We start from the raw sequence: 17,031 nt of genomic DNA on the forward strand, positions 1-17,031 counted from the left end.
TGATTCGGCACTTTGGCATGTGTGTATATATAATACACACACAACTCTAGGAATGGTTTAGCTCATATACGTTTTCCATAGCAACCGACCTTACTCTGCTAATTCTAATTAGATTCTTAAATATAATTACACATTAATTAGGTTAACACATTCACTCCTCTTAGATTATGTGATTGTAAAAATAGGCACTTAACTATATCAATATATAATTATAAATTCATAAATAAAAAAGTCTCATAAATAAAGTTTAATAAAACTAAATTTTGGGCCTCACATTATTGATTTGAATAAATGTTATGGTTGACTAAATAAACGCACTTACAGGTTTGGAGTTGTTCATGCGGAAAAGATTTTCCCAGGAGTGACTATTTAGTAATTGGATTAACACTATTGAATTATTAAAATTTTATTTTTATTTTGCTCCTCGTACCCAGGTAGTCATGGTTCATTAAATAAATAATAAATAATAAATATAAATATATAAGAATATTATATATATATATATATATAAATTGAGTGCGTGGAATTCCGTGCACCCATATTTTTTGGGCAATATTAATCCCTGTCATTCAATAGCCTTCATCGGTAATAAATAATACTCGTAAAAAAAAAACTTAGAACAAACTAACGACCGTTAACTTTTGTTTGGATTTGTAACTGGAGTAACAATAATGACAACAAATCAAGTCCATTACTCTGACAGGGAGTTAGGTCAATTTCTAAAACGGGGGTTAACGATCGTTAGATGCTATTTATTGTCTAACAAGAGTTACAAAAACTGCTGCAAAACATGTCCATTTTTCTAACGGGCGTTGAAGTATGTAATATTTGTGTCAAATTAGTATTTTCTATCGATCGTCTAACTTAACAAAAAATGAGTGACTATGTTTTTTTGTTTTACATTTTTATTTTAGCCTTATAACTATAACTAAAACTTGTCGTTCTTTAAGTTGTTTTCGGCTTTTTAAAATTTATTGTACAAAGTTAATTTGGTATTCGGGTTCATTTGTCTTTTATTATTTATAAAAATTTATATGTATGGTATTATTTTTTTTTATATTTCACATATAACAGTATAATTTAAGTGTGTTTTCATTCTTTTTATTCCCGTTTTGTCACATTTTTTTAATTATTAATCATATATAGTTGATAAATAATTAACGTTCATTTTTTTTCTTCAACTATTTATAGCATTCATCATGTAAATGATTTATAACATTCATCATGTAAATGATTACCATATTTTATATTTGTACACGAATAAAAATTTTTCAAAACATATTTAAATTACAAATAAACAAATGTATCTTTTGGCGTGTATAAGGTTTGTAAGAGGTGTTTGAGGCGACACATAAGGGTGGGCGGAGCGCCCTAGGGAGAGAATAGGTACCGGATGGAACACCGTACCGACCCTCCGATACTTATAGAGCGGGGAGCGAATTGGTGATCATGGAGCCGGTTTTGCTGTCTATCTTATTTTGTTTGTTTTGTTTTTGTTTTTGTTTTTTCTTCCTTATTTATTTCTTAATTAAATAAAAAGGATGGGGAGGGAAAATGAGGGATGATAAGACATTCCAAGCATTAGGCAGCGAACGAGGAGGAGCAAAAATGGATAAGGAGGGGTGGTAAGGCCCTCCGTCCACCCTAAATAGTTCAATACGGAGTATTAATTTGGAAAACAAACAAAGAAGGCCATCAAACGATAGATAACATATTCGTTTAGATTTGGTTGCAAACAAAGCAAGCGATAGATAATTAGATATGGTGCGGCCATCAAACCCTAATTCTGAAGTAGTAGTAACTCCCCGAGAAGAAGAACCTCAGTGGCTACGGCGACCCTCAATCAGAGTGACGAGCGAGTTCGATAGCGACTCCTCGCTTTTCTTCAATAAGTTATCCTGCAAAATATTTGACAGCCTTGCCAAGCTTAAACTCTCTTTTCAAAACAATAACAAGGGACATGTTTCTGATCCCCAAATATCCTTCATCTCTAAACACCTCACCTGCCATTACGACCTTCATCAACACAATGCTCTTCTTAACACCTCTTTCGAAATTGCCCCCGGTTTGCTCGTCTCTGCTGCTCATGATGTTAAGGTTTTTTCCCCCTCTGTTTTTCTTTCTTAATTCATCGCAGGAATTGTAGTACTAGACTTTACCTAAGCTTTGTTTTTGTTATTTTTTCCTCGTAGGGTGTTTGTGACGCAATTTTGGATTTTAATGCGTTATCTTTATGTGTTTTTAGTAGTTACAAAATACACTATGCAAGTTACATCATCATCACATGTTTACAAGTTAAATTATGTATCCAAATTACGTGCCTTGTTATCCTATTCTAGTTATTAATTAACCTTTCAAGACTCCCGTCCGTAAATATTTATTTGATGATGTTTTCTCATATCATTATTATCATCTTCGTGTGAATGTTTCAGGCGCAGGTAGGACAAGTAACGATGCGTGCTGATCTTGCTCCTGGTTGTAATCTCGAGTTGACATCTCCCGTTCCTTCTGCTGCTGCTTTCGTGAGTATCTTTCCATCTTTAGTTATTGCCATTATTTGTAATGGTACCTGCCTTCTATTTATTCCTACCTTTGTTTGTTTGAAGCCTAGAACAACTTTAAGATTTCCATACGGTGAAGTGTCTTTGGAGGAGAATGAGTATCACGTAGAAGAAGAAGAAGAAAATGAGAATGTAGCTGCTCCAAAGTTGTCAGTTAGTGCAATATTTAAAGGTCAACTTCTCAATGGCATTTTCAATGCTCAGTACATGGATGATGATTTGAATCTAAGATACTCCTACAAGGTACTTATCTCTAACCCTTTCCCCTCTTATTGTCCGAATGCCCAATCATTCCTTCTATATATTTAGTAAGTTATTTTGTTGTAGGATGAACAAACCACCTTCATCCCAAGCATTTCTATGCCTTCAAATGCGTTATCTTTCTCATTCAAGCGTCGTTTTGGCCCTTCTGACAAGCTGAGGTGAGCCCGGACATAAATTGATTTTTTGATATACTTTTCCTTATCAGACAGTAATTAAGATCTACACTCATTCAACAATAATGCCGAGCATATTAGGGCGTGCTTTTATAGTAAGTATCATATATAGTTTAGTTCATTTTGTTCTATTCTATTATCAACTGATGTGCTAGTCCATTAGTTTAATGATGATGCTAGTTATGCTTGGTGTTATTTTCGTTATGAAACCTATGCGTCATACTTCATTCTGCTAGTCCATTAGTTGATGATGCTTGTTATGATTGGTGTTGAGCCACAAAGCTAATTTTTTGGTGCTAGGTGAAGAGCCCAACTATGTTAAACCTATTTTTTTGTTCTAATACCTCTTTAGGGTTTTTAAAAAGTTTCAGGTCAGAATTACAGATTATTTGGATATTGGATGGTTTGTTTATTACTTAACAGGAAGGAATTATAATTTAGATTATTCATGCGCTGCTGCTTGCTCTTTTTTTTTTTTTAAAAAAAATTCTTATCACTTGTCTCTGCTCAATCTGGACACGAGCATAATTAGTGTTTTTATGTCATCCTAGATTTCTTTCTGTTAGCATATATTAACATTGACTGTATTTGTCTCAGCTATTTGTACAACTTTGATACAAATTACTGGTGTGCTGTGTATAAACACACAGTTGGAAAGGAATACAAATTCAAAGCTGGTTATGATTCAGAAGTTCGATTAGGTTGGGCATCTATCTGGGTAAGCTTCACCAGTTCATCTAATCTAACTGCTGTTCTACATTCTTGTTATTGTTATTATATGCGTATCTACTGTTTAGGTAGTACTGTTGGGGTAAAGGCATTGAGAAACTGACGTTTTTTTCCCCGCTATCATTCTGGCATCTGGCTAATATAACCCAGTTAAATAAATGATCCGTCAAGAGTTATGTATGTTCTTAAGTTACACCGTTAAATTGGTAAGTCAAGTTACGGATTGACTAGCCTGCTTGAAATGATATGATCCAAACGCAGTGTTTTAAATATCGGCCTATCGGCCTCTCAAGGAGATGAAATAGGTGGGATCGGGTCAGATATTGGCCAACACTAGTGAACCATGAAATATGGGTCAAATATTGGAATCTCGGTCAAATATTAGGAATATGGGTCAAATATCGGTTGGGATCGGTCAAACTCGGTCAAGGTCAAGAAAAGTCATTTTTATTTTATTTTCAGAGGTCTTTAAAATAAATCTTCGAATTACATAAACCTTCTATGTTTAAGTTTAAAGGATTATGTTAATGTTTTGAGACAATTACGTTTAAATTTGAAGTTTCCTAGATATTTTTAGATTCTATTACTTATAATTTTATAAATTATAATATTTGTATATAGATTACCGACTCCCATATCTCCCTGTTATCTCCCCGAGTTTTCATAAAAACCTGTCTCCCCACCTCGCCAATTTGATCCCGATTCACGAGTTTTACAATCTTGTCCAAACGACTCTGATTCAAAAGTGTAATAAACTGATTACAAATTCTGTTGCTTTAAGGTAGGTTGACTATCCTAAAAGACTCATAGAAACACTATTCATTTATTTAGATCCAATAATCTCAAAACAATGAGACCTAAGCTACATAAATAGTCTTTCTAAACAAGAAAAATAGCAAGTCCACCTTGTTTAAGGCTTAATAACTAAGGAAAATATGTAGTCTTATCATGAGTTTTTAATTTTTCTTGTCAGGGAGGATAAGAGTCGTTTGTATACGAAGTACATAATTTGTGAATAACTTGTAGAATAAAGAATTAGTGATATTAATTTATATATCAAAAGCGTCCTTTCTCTTGAAAGGATGAAAAGAGGGAAAAGGAGTTAATCGGTGCCTTTTGAATGACATCATATTAGAAGTAATTGCTGTCTGGTTGGTGTAATATTAAAATATAAAGGACGCTATGAATATTAATGCTTATAAAGAAAAGAGGACGACATAAGACAGCAAGAAAGACCAAAAGAACTAATTCACTTGCAAGCCTAGGAAGAATACCAAACATGGTTGTAAGAACGTGGAGGATATAAAGGAGCTCAAAGAGAGTAAGTGAGATAAACAATGACGAGAAAGCATTGCTTGCAAGTGGATTAGTGATAAGATTGTTACCCAAATGGATGGCAAATCCCCCCGTGGAGCTCACAATCATCGGGAAATCCAGCTCACCCAGCATCGAAGAAAGCTTCAAGTGAGGATATTGAACAAGGAGGACTAGTTTGCCAATGAGTATTAGTGAATATATTATCAAAGACAATTTGATGCTGCAAAATGTTTATATGTAAATTGAAGCAATAATACTGGAGGTGAGAGAAGCTACAAGACATGATGGTAGGTAAGTAAGGTTTTAGGCTTGATCAAATTTTGTGGATGCTTTTGGAGATCCTTTGTGAAAATATGATAGTATGTCTCACTAGGTACAGAAATGGTACCATGGCGTTGACAAATAGATTTTTGGCTATTCTAGTCGAGGAAGGGGAGTTGGGAGTGACATAAGAATTTTTTTTTATATTCCTCAAAGAATGAGTAGATGTACTTAAATATATTATCAAAGACAATTCACATGCAAAAATGATAACTAGCTATCTCATGCGACAGTATGATATGGATTGGCTATGATATGGATCGGCTGCTGAAAAGTACAATGGAGCATTTCGTTATTCAATAGTTAATATCTTAATTTCACCAAATACTTGTGCACCAAGAATAGGGTTAGTCTTGATTAAATAAGGCCTATGACTATCAAATTAGTTAGATTATTGCAAATCTTATGAACAATTCGAGTTGCTGGAACTCAAATCCAGTTTAGGAGTTGTTGGAGCTCTAATCCAGTTATTTATATATCATACAATTATTGTTTCTTTGTATTTACTTTTGTGTTTCTTTTGTTTCCTCTTCATAATCAATTTTGTACACATCAATTGGTATGAGAGCCGTAGCTTCTGCAACTTATGGTATTAAACAGGAGGATAAGAACACAAACAGTTTCTAGAGGTGGATGCTGATTTACAACAATACGAGTCCGCCACTAATGCTTGGCTGGATGCTGATTTACAACAATATGAGGCTGCCATGCTAGGCTGAATCACTTTCACTAGACCTTGATTAGTATCCGGGGGGGACTTGCGACAGACTAATGAGGAGCTGCAGCTTGCTGCGAAACTGCCCGAGAAGTGCCATGCTGAAACCATCGTACTGTTGCTGAATTAGTTTCAATTTATGCAAGAAGAGGACAAATCTGAAAATTACAACAGCTTAGCAAAGGGCCAAGGAAAGAAAATAAGGTGGTTGCCAGACTCGTGGTGGAAGAAAAGAATGTTGAAGATAAGCCCCATGGTAAGGAAAAGAAAACAAACATCATTGGACATTTGGTACTTAGTGGCCAAGGGATCAATGCATGCAAGATGGAGGATATAACTGAGAAGGTGTTGCAATTTGTGTCACCTCCAAACAAGAAGTTTGAAGATGGGTGTCTTAGAGGAACTCATGATTATCGTAATTCACTGCTTGATTAGAAAGAGAATAATGATCTGATATTGGGCAAATGGGTTTGTGTACTCGTGCATATTAGGGACCACGTTGGTCTTAATATATTCTACAAGTGTTGGCATGTGCTTAATGCGAAGTTTGGGACTCAATTTGTCAAATTCATTAACGGAAAAGATGCTTGAAAAACAGCAGGAGATTGTATTTCACATTGCGCAAAGAATGATATGGGATTATGTAATTAAGATCGTTCCAGTCAACACCTCGAGGACAAGGTGTGTTTTCGGGAGGTGAGTAATGATATGGATCGACTGCTGAAACGAGGGAGCAAAGTGTCGTTATATTGACTTCTTAATTGTAGCAATTACTTGTACACCTAGAATAAGGTTTAGTCTTGGTTCATATGGCCTAAGGCCTTCTTATGAACAATTAGGAGTTGTTGGAACTCAAATCTTGGTTTTAAAAAGCGCGCCTTAGAGCCTTTAAATACTAAAGGTGTAAGATGTACAAATAACGAGCATTCTTTTGGATTTTTTGCTTTTTTGTAGGGGTTTAAACGAGCCAAGCCGAGCCCGATCTTGGCAGAGCTTGAGATCGTTTTAGAAGCCTAGGCTTGAGCTCGAGCTCGTTCGAATATTAGTGTTTTAACTTGAGCTCGTGAAACAAATAGACTTGAGCTTAATTAAGGTTTAATGGTGGATTCTAGGGTTTAGTGTGTGTTTGAGTGTGTCAAGGTGATGGGAGGTTGAAGATGAAGTTAGAGAGAGAAAGTAACTTAAAGAGAAGTAAGTATGGATTAATGTGTAAAGGCTTATTACAAAATGATTAAGGAAGGGGTATTTATACTTATTCTCTAATTAACACTAATACCCCTTATACAACTAGAAATATTACAATTTAACACCATTTATATTTCTAACAATCTCCCCCTTGGTGTTGAATTGTAATGTTGCATCGTCTTCGGTCTTTAAATAAACATGATGAGCCCATTTGTTGAAAGTCTTCAATGTTGAGTAGACCTTGAAGCTTTCTCATTGTCTTCAACGTCTTGTATCAACTTTGAATCTTCTCAACAAACATAAAAATTTGACGATGACTCTCTAAGCTTGATCTTCTCTTGCAACTTTGATTACTTTAGAAGCATCTTTGAAATCTGTATAGCTTTTTAACTGACCACTTGAACTTTTGAATGTTGATTTCAACTTTATGTTGCTTGGAGAAGTAACTTGAAACTTTGAGTAGCATGCGGAAGCTTGGTTTTCATTTTGAATTCTTTGAGTTATTTTGGATTATAGAAGCTTGGTTATCTTGAATTCTTTTGGCATTGTGGAAGCTTGGTTTGGTTTGAAACTTCATTTCTTGTGCTAACTTGTCTCTGAATTAAGAATCATCTTGGAGCATTTGATCCTTTGATCAATTAACACTTGCTCCCTCTCAAACAATCAACTATCTTGGAGCAACTTATCAAATAAACGGATTATCTTCAAATTTCTTGCTCCCCCTGGAACACACAATCATTTCGGAACATATTTAACAATTCATTTACTCTTGCTCCCCCTCAAATGAACAATCTCTTCAAACTATGAATCTTATCAACACTTTAAACAAACTTGGCTATCACACAAGTATCAACAAACGAACAATCTTTATTTAATCTCAAGTTTTTCTTCTCTTCTCAAACATTATTCAATCTCAAACTCTTTTAATCATCAAACAATGGTCATTATTCCAACAAATCTTTCCATAAATGACCATATACTTTCAAACATAAAAATAATCTTGAATATTCTCAATCTCAACACAAACTTTCAAATTTTCACGATAACACGATAAAAATAATCTTGGTTTGTATATGCAATTCAATCTCAAGGTCAGAAATTCTTTTTGTCAAAAATGTTTCGTTTGACTGAAGTTGCAAACACTTGTCTTCAAGACACTTGATTTGAGCACAAAAATTTGTTCTATTTCAACCTTGCTCACATCAATTCGAAGTTGATCAAAAACTTTGAGAAAGTTTCGCTCTTTGTTCACAAAAATGGTGGACTTGTTTCGCAACTCATGGTTTAACTCAGAAATCTTTTGTTGCAAAACAAGTTCTTTGATTTTACTTTTCAAAATGGTTTTGTTGAGCTCTTTGCTCGATAAATGGGGTTTTCAGAAACAAATTTCTTCGAGTTTCACGCCTAAGATGGAAAAATGATAAAAATCAAGTAGAAAAAGATTTGAAAAATTTTTGGTCGATTTGTTCTATTTGTTGAGATGTGAGCTCGGCAAATGGTTGAATTGGGATGAAATGATGATTTGAATGGTTTGCAGAGGAGTGAGGTCGGCAAATGATTGTATTGAGTGTTAGAGTTGATTTGAAGGTTGGGGCTGAATTTGTGTGAGTTGCAGAGAACTGGGCTCGGCAAACAGTATGTTTGTTTTGTAAAAATTGTTAAGTGATTTTGTATGATTTGCCTAGCAATGAGCTCTGCAAATGGGTGAATTGAGATGGAATTTGGCTAATGTCTTTGTATGGTTTGCCGAGCAATGAGCTCTGCAAATGGAAGTTATCCATCGAAAAATTTCTAAGTCTCAAGTCGGCAAATACGAGAAATTTGACGACTTGGTCGAGTTGTATGATTTGCAGAGCAACGAGCTCGGCAAATGGTTGTTTTGGCTAGAGGTGGCAAAATGTACGGGTCGGATCGGGTTGGATGACGGGTAAAAATGGGTTCGGGTCAAAATGGGTAGCTTTGAAAACGGGTCAAAACGGTTCCGGGTCAAAACGGGTCATTTATAAATGGAGCTTAATTATATGTTTTTCTTAATCATCGTTATTGTTTATTAAAAGCAATGTTAATTCATTTTAATTATATGTTTTTTTTTTCTTTTTCGAATTCAATATATAGATGCTGGTTTGTAAGTTAATTAAATAGTAAAAAAATTTACATTCATAAAACGTTGTAAAAAGATACTTGTATATAAACATGAAAATAAAAATAACTAAAAAGAATATTAAAATATAAAAAAAGATGTATATATAAACTTCAAATGAAATCAGATGTAACTGAATCTAAATTAAATCAAACACCTAGTAGGTGGAGGGTCCCACACTAACCATTTGTACAAAACGGAAGAAAGTATTGCCGCTTAACCATTTGTACAAAACGCATATATGATAGTACAATGGCTTTGGTGTTTTCGGTTGGTAAAATGGGACTACATCCAGTCATCCATAATCATTCATTCCTAAGTCCGCCCAATTTAACCCGTAATCATTTCTAAGTCTACCCAATATAACCCGCTTACTAGGAGAGGGATTGTTTTTGTGGTCCATAACAACCCGTGTGAAACTTGCATGGAGTCCAATGAGATCCATTCTTTTCTAAAAACAACCCAGATCAATCCAAATTGATGTATCTGGGTTCAATTTGCCACCTCTAGGAAACTAATCGCGATTATATCCTAGCCAATAATTAACTCTCAACAACTTCGTCGGAATTAATGTCACCTCGCGGAAAACTCAACCGTCTCAAAACTTAACCAATCGAAAAATGACAAACATCAACATGATCAGTTTTCGATGGCATATAAATCCTGATTTCCAGATCAAATTGACGCAAAACAGAATTGAATTCAAAGAGAGAAGCTCTAGATCAATATATATATATATATTTTTTAATAAATGTAATTTCAAATCGATGAAAACGATGTAGTAGTTGTAATGTAACTGACAGCCATGTGAAAGTAACTATGTACAAAACTTTTGACCTTTTTCAATCTTTTGAATATATCAAATGCCGAGCTCAAACTTAAAATCACGAAATCAATGTGAATTTTAACTAAAAGTCGAAATTAAAATCAGTATCATGAAATTGATTAGTCAACCACACTTAATCTGTGACTAAACACACAATTCAACCTCGAAACAAGCAAAAATAGAAAATTTCATAATGAAATTATGCTCAAGTCTCGATATAAACCGCAAAATGAGTTAGATAATATGAATACGGATCACTCGGGTGAACCGATTTAGAGTGATCCGATTTTGCTTTGATACCAATTGAAACAAATAGAAATGAGCTTAATTAAAGTTTAATGGTGGATTCTAGGGTTTAGTGTGTTTGAGTGTGCGAAGGTGATGGGAGGTTGAATATCAAGTTAGAGACAAAGTAACTTACAGAGAAGTATGTATCAATTAATGTGTAAAGGCTTATTACAAAATGATTAAGGAAGGGATATTTATACTTATTTTCTAATTAACACTAATACCCCTTATACAACTAGAAATATTACAATTTAACACCATTTATATTTCTAACAGCTCGGCTCGTGATGTATTAAGAAAGCTCGAGTTCGACTCGAGATCGGCTCGATTGTCAAAGAAAACTAAACGAATTCGAGTTTGGCTCAAGCTCGTGCTTGGTAAGTCATAAGTGATCAAAATTAAGCTCAATTATTTGAAATTTGTGAAGAAAGCTCGTTATGCTCGACTCAATTAGTATTCAAAAGCTCAATTAATATGTATACATATAAATAATTATATTATTATATTATATATGAAAGCTCGTTTAGGCCCGTGAGCTTAATCTAGTTGTGTATTCGAAGCTCGAGCTTGGGCTCGAAAATTAAACAGGTCAATAACTAAGCTCGAATTCGACTCGAGCTCGTTTAGGCTTGGCTCGAAAGTAACTTTTTACAAATCGAATTCGAATAGTTCTGGAGGAGGCTCCTTTACATCCTTACTTTTTGTATTAAGCGCCATACGCTAAAAAGCGTGAGCTTTTGTACACAACAAGATTTTCTTCCTTAATAAGTAATTTTTTTCCTTACCTTTTCTTTCTCAACAAGATTGATCTCTTCTTTCTTCTTGCTCAACGAGACCAACAATCTTTTGGGGGTTTCTTTTTAAACACCAAATTTGATTCATAGTTGTCAAAAACGAAGGCGACCTCAAAGCGCAAAGACCCCAAAATCCTAAATAGGGCAAAGGCGAGAGGCGCAAAAAAAGCGCACGCCCGGATAAAAAAAAGCGCACTAAGTAAATAAATAATTGCAAAGTTGGTCCCTGTTGTTTACACACATTAGCAATAGGGGACCTTTTTTAAGTATCGTTGCAATTGGGGTCCCTATTTTCCCTTTTTAACAGGACCGTTAGTGGGTGTCGTCAAGTCTTAATAGAAGGGACCATCATTACTAGTAAACTCAACAAGGACCCTCATTGCTAAAATGGAAAAACTATAGGGACCAATCTTGCAATTAACAACTTGATAATTCTTTTGATTTAATTGAAGAGATTGCAACATACAATTGTCAGTGTGTCAGATCTCTAATTATACTTTTTAACTTATTTTTATAAAAGAATGAAAATTAATTAATACTTAATAAATATAACTATTAACATACTTTAGCTTTTCATCATTATTGATAATTAAACTATTAAATACATATTTCTACAAAAATATTCTAAAATTTGTAAATGCTTCAATTGTTGATGATAATCAAAGGGTAGAGATCCAGGGAGAAAGTTCTTAAGGAGAAAGGGAGAGAACGCCTATATTTTTAGCTTTTTTTAAAAAAAATTTTCATTCTTTTTTTAATTAACTCAATCCATAAAAAAAAAGTTTTAAAATAAAAAATAAAAAAATATCTAACCCGAGTTAGTGAGCTATACATGTAAGGGTACGGTACGGGCTTCGCGCTTAAGGATATTAATAAGGAGTAGCTGGTGGGAGTGATAGGTCATAGAGGGTGATAAGTCATAGGGGTGATGGGTGATTTACCTAACGGGCTTTGCCCTTAGTCATCAAGACTCCGCTGAACGGATTTGCCTATTGTTTACGGGCTACACCCTTTGTAAAATAAAAATTGTAAAATTTTAATTTTTATATGAAATTAGTTAATTAAATAAGAAATGAAAAAACTGAAAAAAAAAAAAAGAAAAATAAAAGAAGTTCAAAAAACAAGCTAAAAAAAATAAAAAATGAATCTTCTCTCCCTTCTCTCCTTACGGACCTTTCTCATTTGATCTCTATCCGATAATCAAATCCACATAATAATTTATATTCACGTCTTAAAATAACAAACTGTATTACTCGATATATAAAAAGCATATCAAAAAGTTTGTTATGATCTATATTAAAATAAACTATATATTTATTAATTAATATTTATTAATCCACCAACTACATAAAATGTTTAACATGTTACACAGGGAACTAAAAAACCATATATGGTAATTATATTTTTTGAACAGGTTTGCTTTTTGGTAATATCAAATTTCAAAGATACAACCTCTAATTTCGTAACTATAAATAATACGAGTAATAAAAGTTTATATATAAATTATTTTTCAAAATACTAAGATTATACAAGGTACATGTCCATTATTAAAATTTTTGAGTATACATAAGTTTACTAATTAGGGATCTGACACACTGGCAATTGCATGTTGCAATCTCTTGAGTTAAATCAAAAAATATATCAAGTTGTTAATTGCAAGATCGGTCCCTATGGTTTTTCCATTTAAGCAATGGGGGTCCTTTTTGAGTTTACTAACAATGATGGTCCCTTCTCTGAAGACTTAACGACATTCGCTAACGGTTCTTTTAGAAAGGGACCAATCTTGCAAAAAATTCTCAAAACAGGGATCTCATTGCAACGATACTTAAAAAGGGACCCCCATTGCTAAAGTGTGTAAACCACAGGGATCAATTTTGCAATTAACTCTATAAATTATTTATATATAGTGAAAAATAATAGTAAAAAAAAATTATAAAATCAAATATCATTCAAAAATATAAACTTTTCAACCAAATTATTAGACTATTATATACAAATATTAAAAAAACATAATTTTTTCTCCCCCCCCCCCCCCCCCAATTTGATATTTAACTCTTGTATCTTCTTAAACGACCCTCATTTTGGCCGGAAAACATTAGATATAGCCACGTTTTGGCTGGATCTTGAATGATTTGGTCGAAACTTGACCGTCGTTGACGGTCTTTTTCATGGTCGACTTGGGCCTAGGGTTTTAGGCGCTAGAGGTGCGGTAGCGCCTCGTCTTTGACAACACTGATTTGATCAAAGCCGGATTTAGATGAGGCTCTTAATGATGGTTTTGATATATTCTGTGTTATAGATACTACATTAATAGTTCATAATTTTTTTTTCATAAGTGTGCCTCTCGCGTATGAAAAGCTTGCCGCTTTTGTGCTTTGCGCTTCGTAAATGGACCCTGTCTTTTGTGCACCTTTCGCCTCTTAAAACCAAGACTCAAATCTAGTTTAGGAGTTGCTGGAGCTCGAATCCAGTTATTTATTTATCATACATTTATAGTTTCTTTGTTTTTATTGATGTGTTTCTTCTTGATAATCAGTTTAGTACACATCAAAGTACTACTTTTTGATAGTCTGGTTTTGAGAAGAATGAAACTGTTAACTGAGTCTGGGCTTCTAGTCACCATGCTGAAGTTGAACTCCAGTGTTGAACAGTGTGTCACAGCTTAGTTCTAAGGCATTTGATCTGCGGATATGCCAATGACCTATATGTAGTAAGCACTGCCAAAGTGCCAATGACCTATAGGTAGTAAGCTTATATTTACAAGGAGGCTCGTGTAAATCATGAAACTGCCAATGACCTATATGTAGTAAGCTTACTTTACTTAGTAATCTATGGGGCATGTCCCTAGATAAAAGTTTGACTTTCTGAAAAAACTTTTAGTTATAAAAACCCTGTTTTTGACTTTTGTTAGAAAAGATAAGGTTGGGTGTATTTGGATCTACAGTATATACTAAAGGATTAGCAATCATGGAAAGTGTTAGTGCAGGAAGTGTTAGTATATCTGTATTTCAAACAAGTAGCAATCTTAGGAAGTGATAGTATATAATATATGCTTATAAATTTCTGTATGTTGTAGTAGTTGTTTTTATATAAGATCTTGATCATAGGCAGAATATTTGGATCTACATTATATGATTAGCAATCGTAGGAAGTCTTAGTGTAGGAAGTGTTAGTATCCCTGTATTCCAAACAATCAGCAATTGTAGGAAGTGATAGTATATTCTGATATATGCTTATAAATTTCTGTATGCTGTAGTAGTTGTGTTGTGTATAAGATAATGAATTAATGATCATAGGCAGAATATTTTATGGCTAATTTTTCTTTCTTTTTTCTTAATGTGTATTTCATTGGACATACATGTGTACTTGTTTAATCAAATCAGTTTCAATTGATATTACATAGATTCATCATTCACTGTATTACACTTACTATCAATTAATTTTGTAAATAACTAATTTGATTTTGTAGGAGTGGACAATTTTTTCGAGACAATCATAAATAGTATGGGGGACATTTAAAATTGGACAGAGCGAGTACCAAACCTAAATGAATAGTGAACATCTTTGGTTCTTTCCTTAGACTATAGCCCTTGAACTTCACCCCTTTTTTTTTAATATAATTACCCTTACCATCTTTTTTTTTTTTTTTTTTTTTTTCCGGGTAAAGAGGATTTTAAACCCCGGTAAGCTTTTGTATCACCCAAAAAACAGTTAATACAAGTAGTATGGCAGAGTATCACACTAATTCATACATACGACAGCCCCGTATGTATGTGAAACAAGCTACAAAATTAGCAAAACCAGAAACCTATAACACATACTAGCTAATAATTCTATCAACTATTGTGCTTTAACATCACGCCCAACAAATCTATGAGTCTGGAAGCTTCCAAAGATCAAGTATACTCAGCCCTGTAGTATTCCTCTTGAATTTCATGGTAACCAGTTTGAGCCGCACCGTTGCAACAATAACATCCTATAATTGAGCAACAGATCTTTCATTAGAGGTGAATGACATGTTGTTCCTCTCTTGCCATACAAAATAAGCTAAGCAGACACAAGAAGTTTGCCAATTACTATCCTCACGACATTTTGGTGTCCGTTAGTGAGCAGACAATCAACAATGCCGTCCCATTTGCATGAAACGTGTTGCATCATAGCTAGAGGCTTAACCAATTTCCATACCTGCAACGCATAAACACATTCAAAGAATTATGTTCATGAGAATGAGGTCCACCTTTGCAAAGTGGACAGCAAATAAAATTCAAGTTGGTCGCGCCGCTAACATCCCATTGCCTGAGCTTATCTTGAGTCTTCAATTTCCTTTCATAATTAACCAAATTAAAAAAGAATGCGTAGGAATGCAATGAGTAAACCACACCATTTCAACCCAAGGAATTTTTTGTTGATGAGTTCTAACACAATCCCATGTAACAGCCGGAGTACACCACCTCCGCCCCCTTACTATCTTTCCAAAAAATAACGTCTTGAGAATTTGGATGGATGATAGGTGGTTTAATATTAATAATTACCCTTACCATCTATACTTCTATACTCCCTTATAATTTGTCCAAGGGTTGTTACATTACTTAAAGTTTAGATATGCGAAATTCTCAGTATACCACAACTTATATCTTAATTAATACCTATCTTATTTAGTCAAATTTTCCCTTTCTGTATTATAACATAAAATTTAAGCCAGATTAAATGTGAATGTTTTTTCCCGCCATAAAGCGCTGGTAATTAAAACCTACTTTTTCAAAAAAAATAAATTATAACCTACTTTTTGTCGAAGGCTATAGTACCCCTTCCACCAAGTACTATATTAGTTTACCCATGAAGAAGGTTTTGCTCGCATTCTTATTATAAAACTGATGATCAAAGTTGTCGGCTTCCTGCTCGAACTCTTAAGGTTTTGCTACATTAAAGTTCATTATACATGTCGGGTTAATGATGGATCTTTGGTTAAATCAACAATGTAGATGCTACATTTTATTCTGGCCTAGAATTCTTTTTCTTTTCGTTTTTTTTCTTTTTTAGTTTTCGTCAAGATTTATCTGTTAAAATTTGAAAATCTTCAGATGATCGATGCGCATACTATCTTAATTAAAAGATATTGATAATGAAGAAGTTTAAAGAATGATTTAGTTCAATTTTTATTCTTTATCCCGCATTTGGTTTATAAAACTGTGGGCGTATACACTGTAGATTGGCGATGAGACCGGTAAAGCAAAAACGGCACCAATGAAAATGAAGATGCAAGTGATGCTCCAACTGCCACAAGATGATATAAGATCGTCAGCCTTGATGGTTCGTGTGAAAAAGAGATGGGACATCTGAATCGGTTGTGCTGAACAGAAAATGGATTCTAAAATTTTGTTGTGCTTTTAATTTAGTGGATAGCTTCTTTCCTGTTTTGATAGAAATTTCAGAAAATAGTGAAGGTTACCAAGGCTGAAATAAGTTTCAGGTTGTTCTAATTTTATATATTCTCTTATTATTAAATATGTCATCCGTCTGTTGTTGGGGTTCGAGGCTGTAGAGAATTTCGGTAACTACTAACCACCAGTGTACCATCCGTAGCCTGTTTGCTCAAAATCTTTTTGATTTGGTGCATATATTCTTGAACTCACATATCATCTTTGGTAATTCAACTGCATCAATCATGTAGGCTGTAGGTATAGATGACGTATGTTGGGGTTTTACAAGCATTTTGAG

General features: G+C 33.9%; 1 protein-coding gene across 1 annotated transcript; it reads left to right on the plus strand.

Moving 5' to 3' along the window:
* Positions 1-1,680: 1,680 nt before the first annotated feature.
* On the plus strand, positions 1,681-16,831 carry LOC122589610 (outer envelope pore protein 37, chloroplastic). The gene is made up of 6 exons (XM_043761921.1): positions 1,681-2,097; positions 2,433-2,522; positions 2,607-2,804; positions 2,889-2,983; positions 3,596-3,716; positions 16,522-16,831. Exons 1-6 carry the CDS (start codon positions 1,762-1,764, stop codon positions 16,651-16,653), a joined length of 972 nt encoding a protein of 323 aa, XP_043617856.1. The 5' UTR covers positions 1,681-1,761; the 3' UTR covers positions 16,654-16,831.
* The last annotated feature ends 200 nt before the right edge of the window (positions 16,832-17,031 follow it).

The sequence above is a fragment of the Erigeron canadensis genome, chromosome 2, assembly GCF_010389155.1.
Source record: "Erigeron canadensis isolate Cc75 chromosome 2, C_canadensis_v1, whole genome shotgun sequence".
Classification (NCBI taxonomy): Eukaryota; Viridiplantae; Streptophyta; class Magnoliopsida; order Asterales; family Asteraceae; genus Erigeron; species Erigeron canadensis.

Excerpts from the sequence above, each read along its gene's own strand:
- LOC122589610 (XM_043761921.1), top strand. The coding sequence starts at position 1,762 with ATGGTGCGGCCATCAAACCCTAATTCTGAAGTAGTAGTAACTCCCCGA. Across the intron at positions 2,098-2,432 it reads CTGCTGCTCATGATGTTAAG|GCGCAGGTAGGACAAGTAAC; the intron begins GTTTTTTCCCCC and ends TGAATGTTTCAG. Across the intron at positions 2,805-2,888 it reads ATCTAAGATACTCCTACAAG|GATGAACAAACCACCTTCAT; the intron begins GTACTTATCTCT and ends ATTTTGTTGTAG.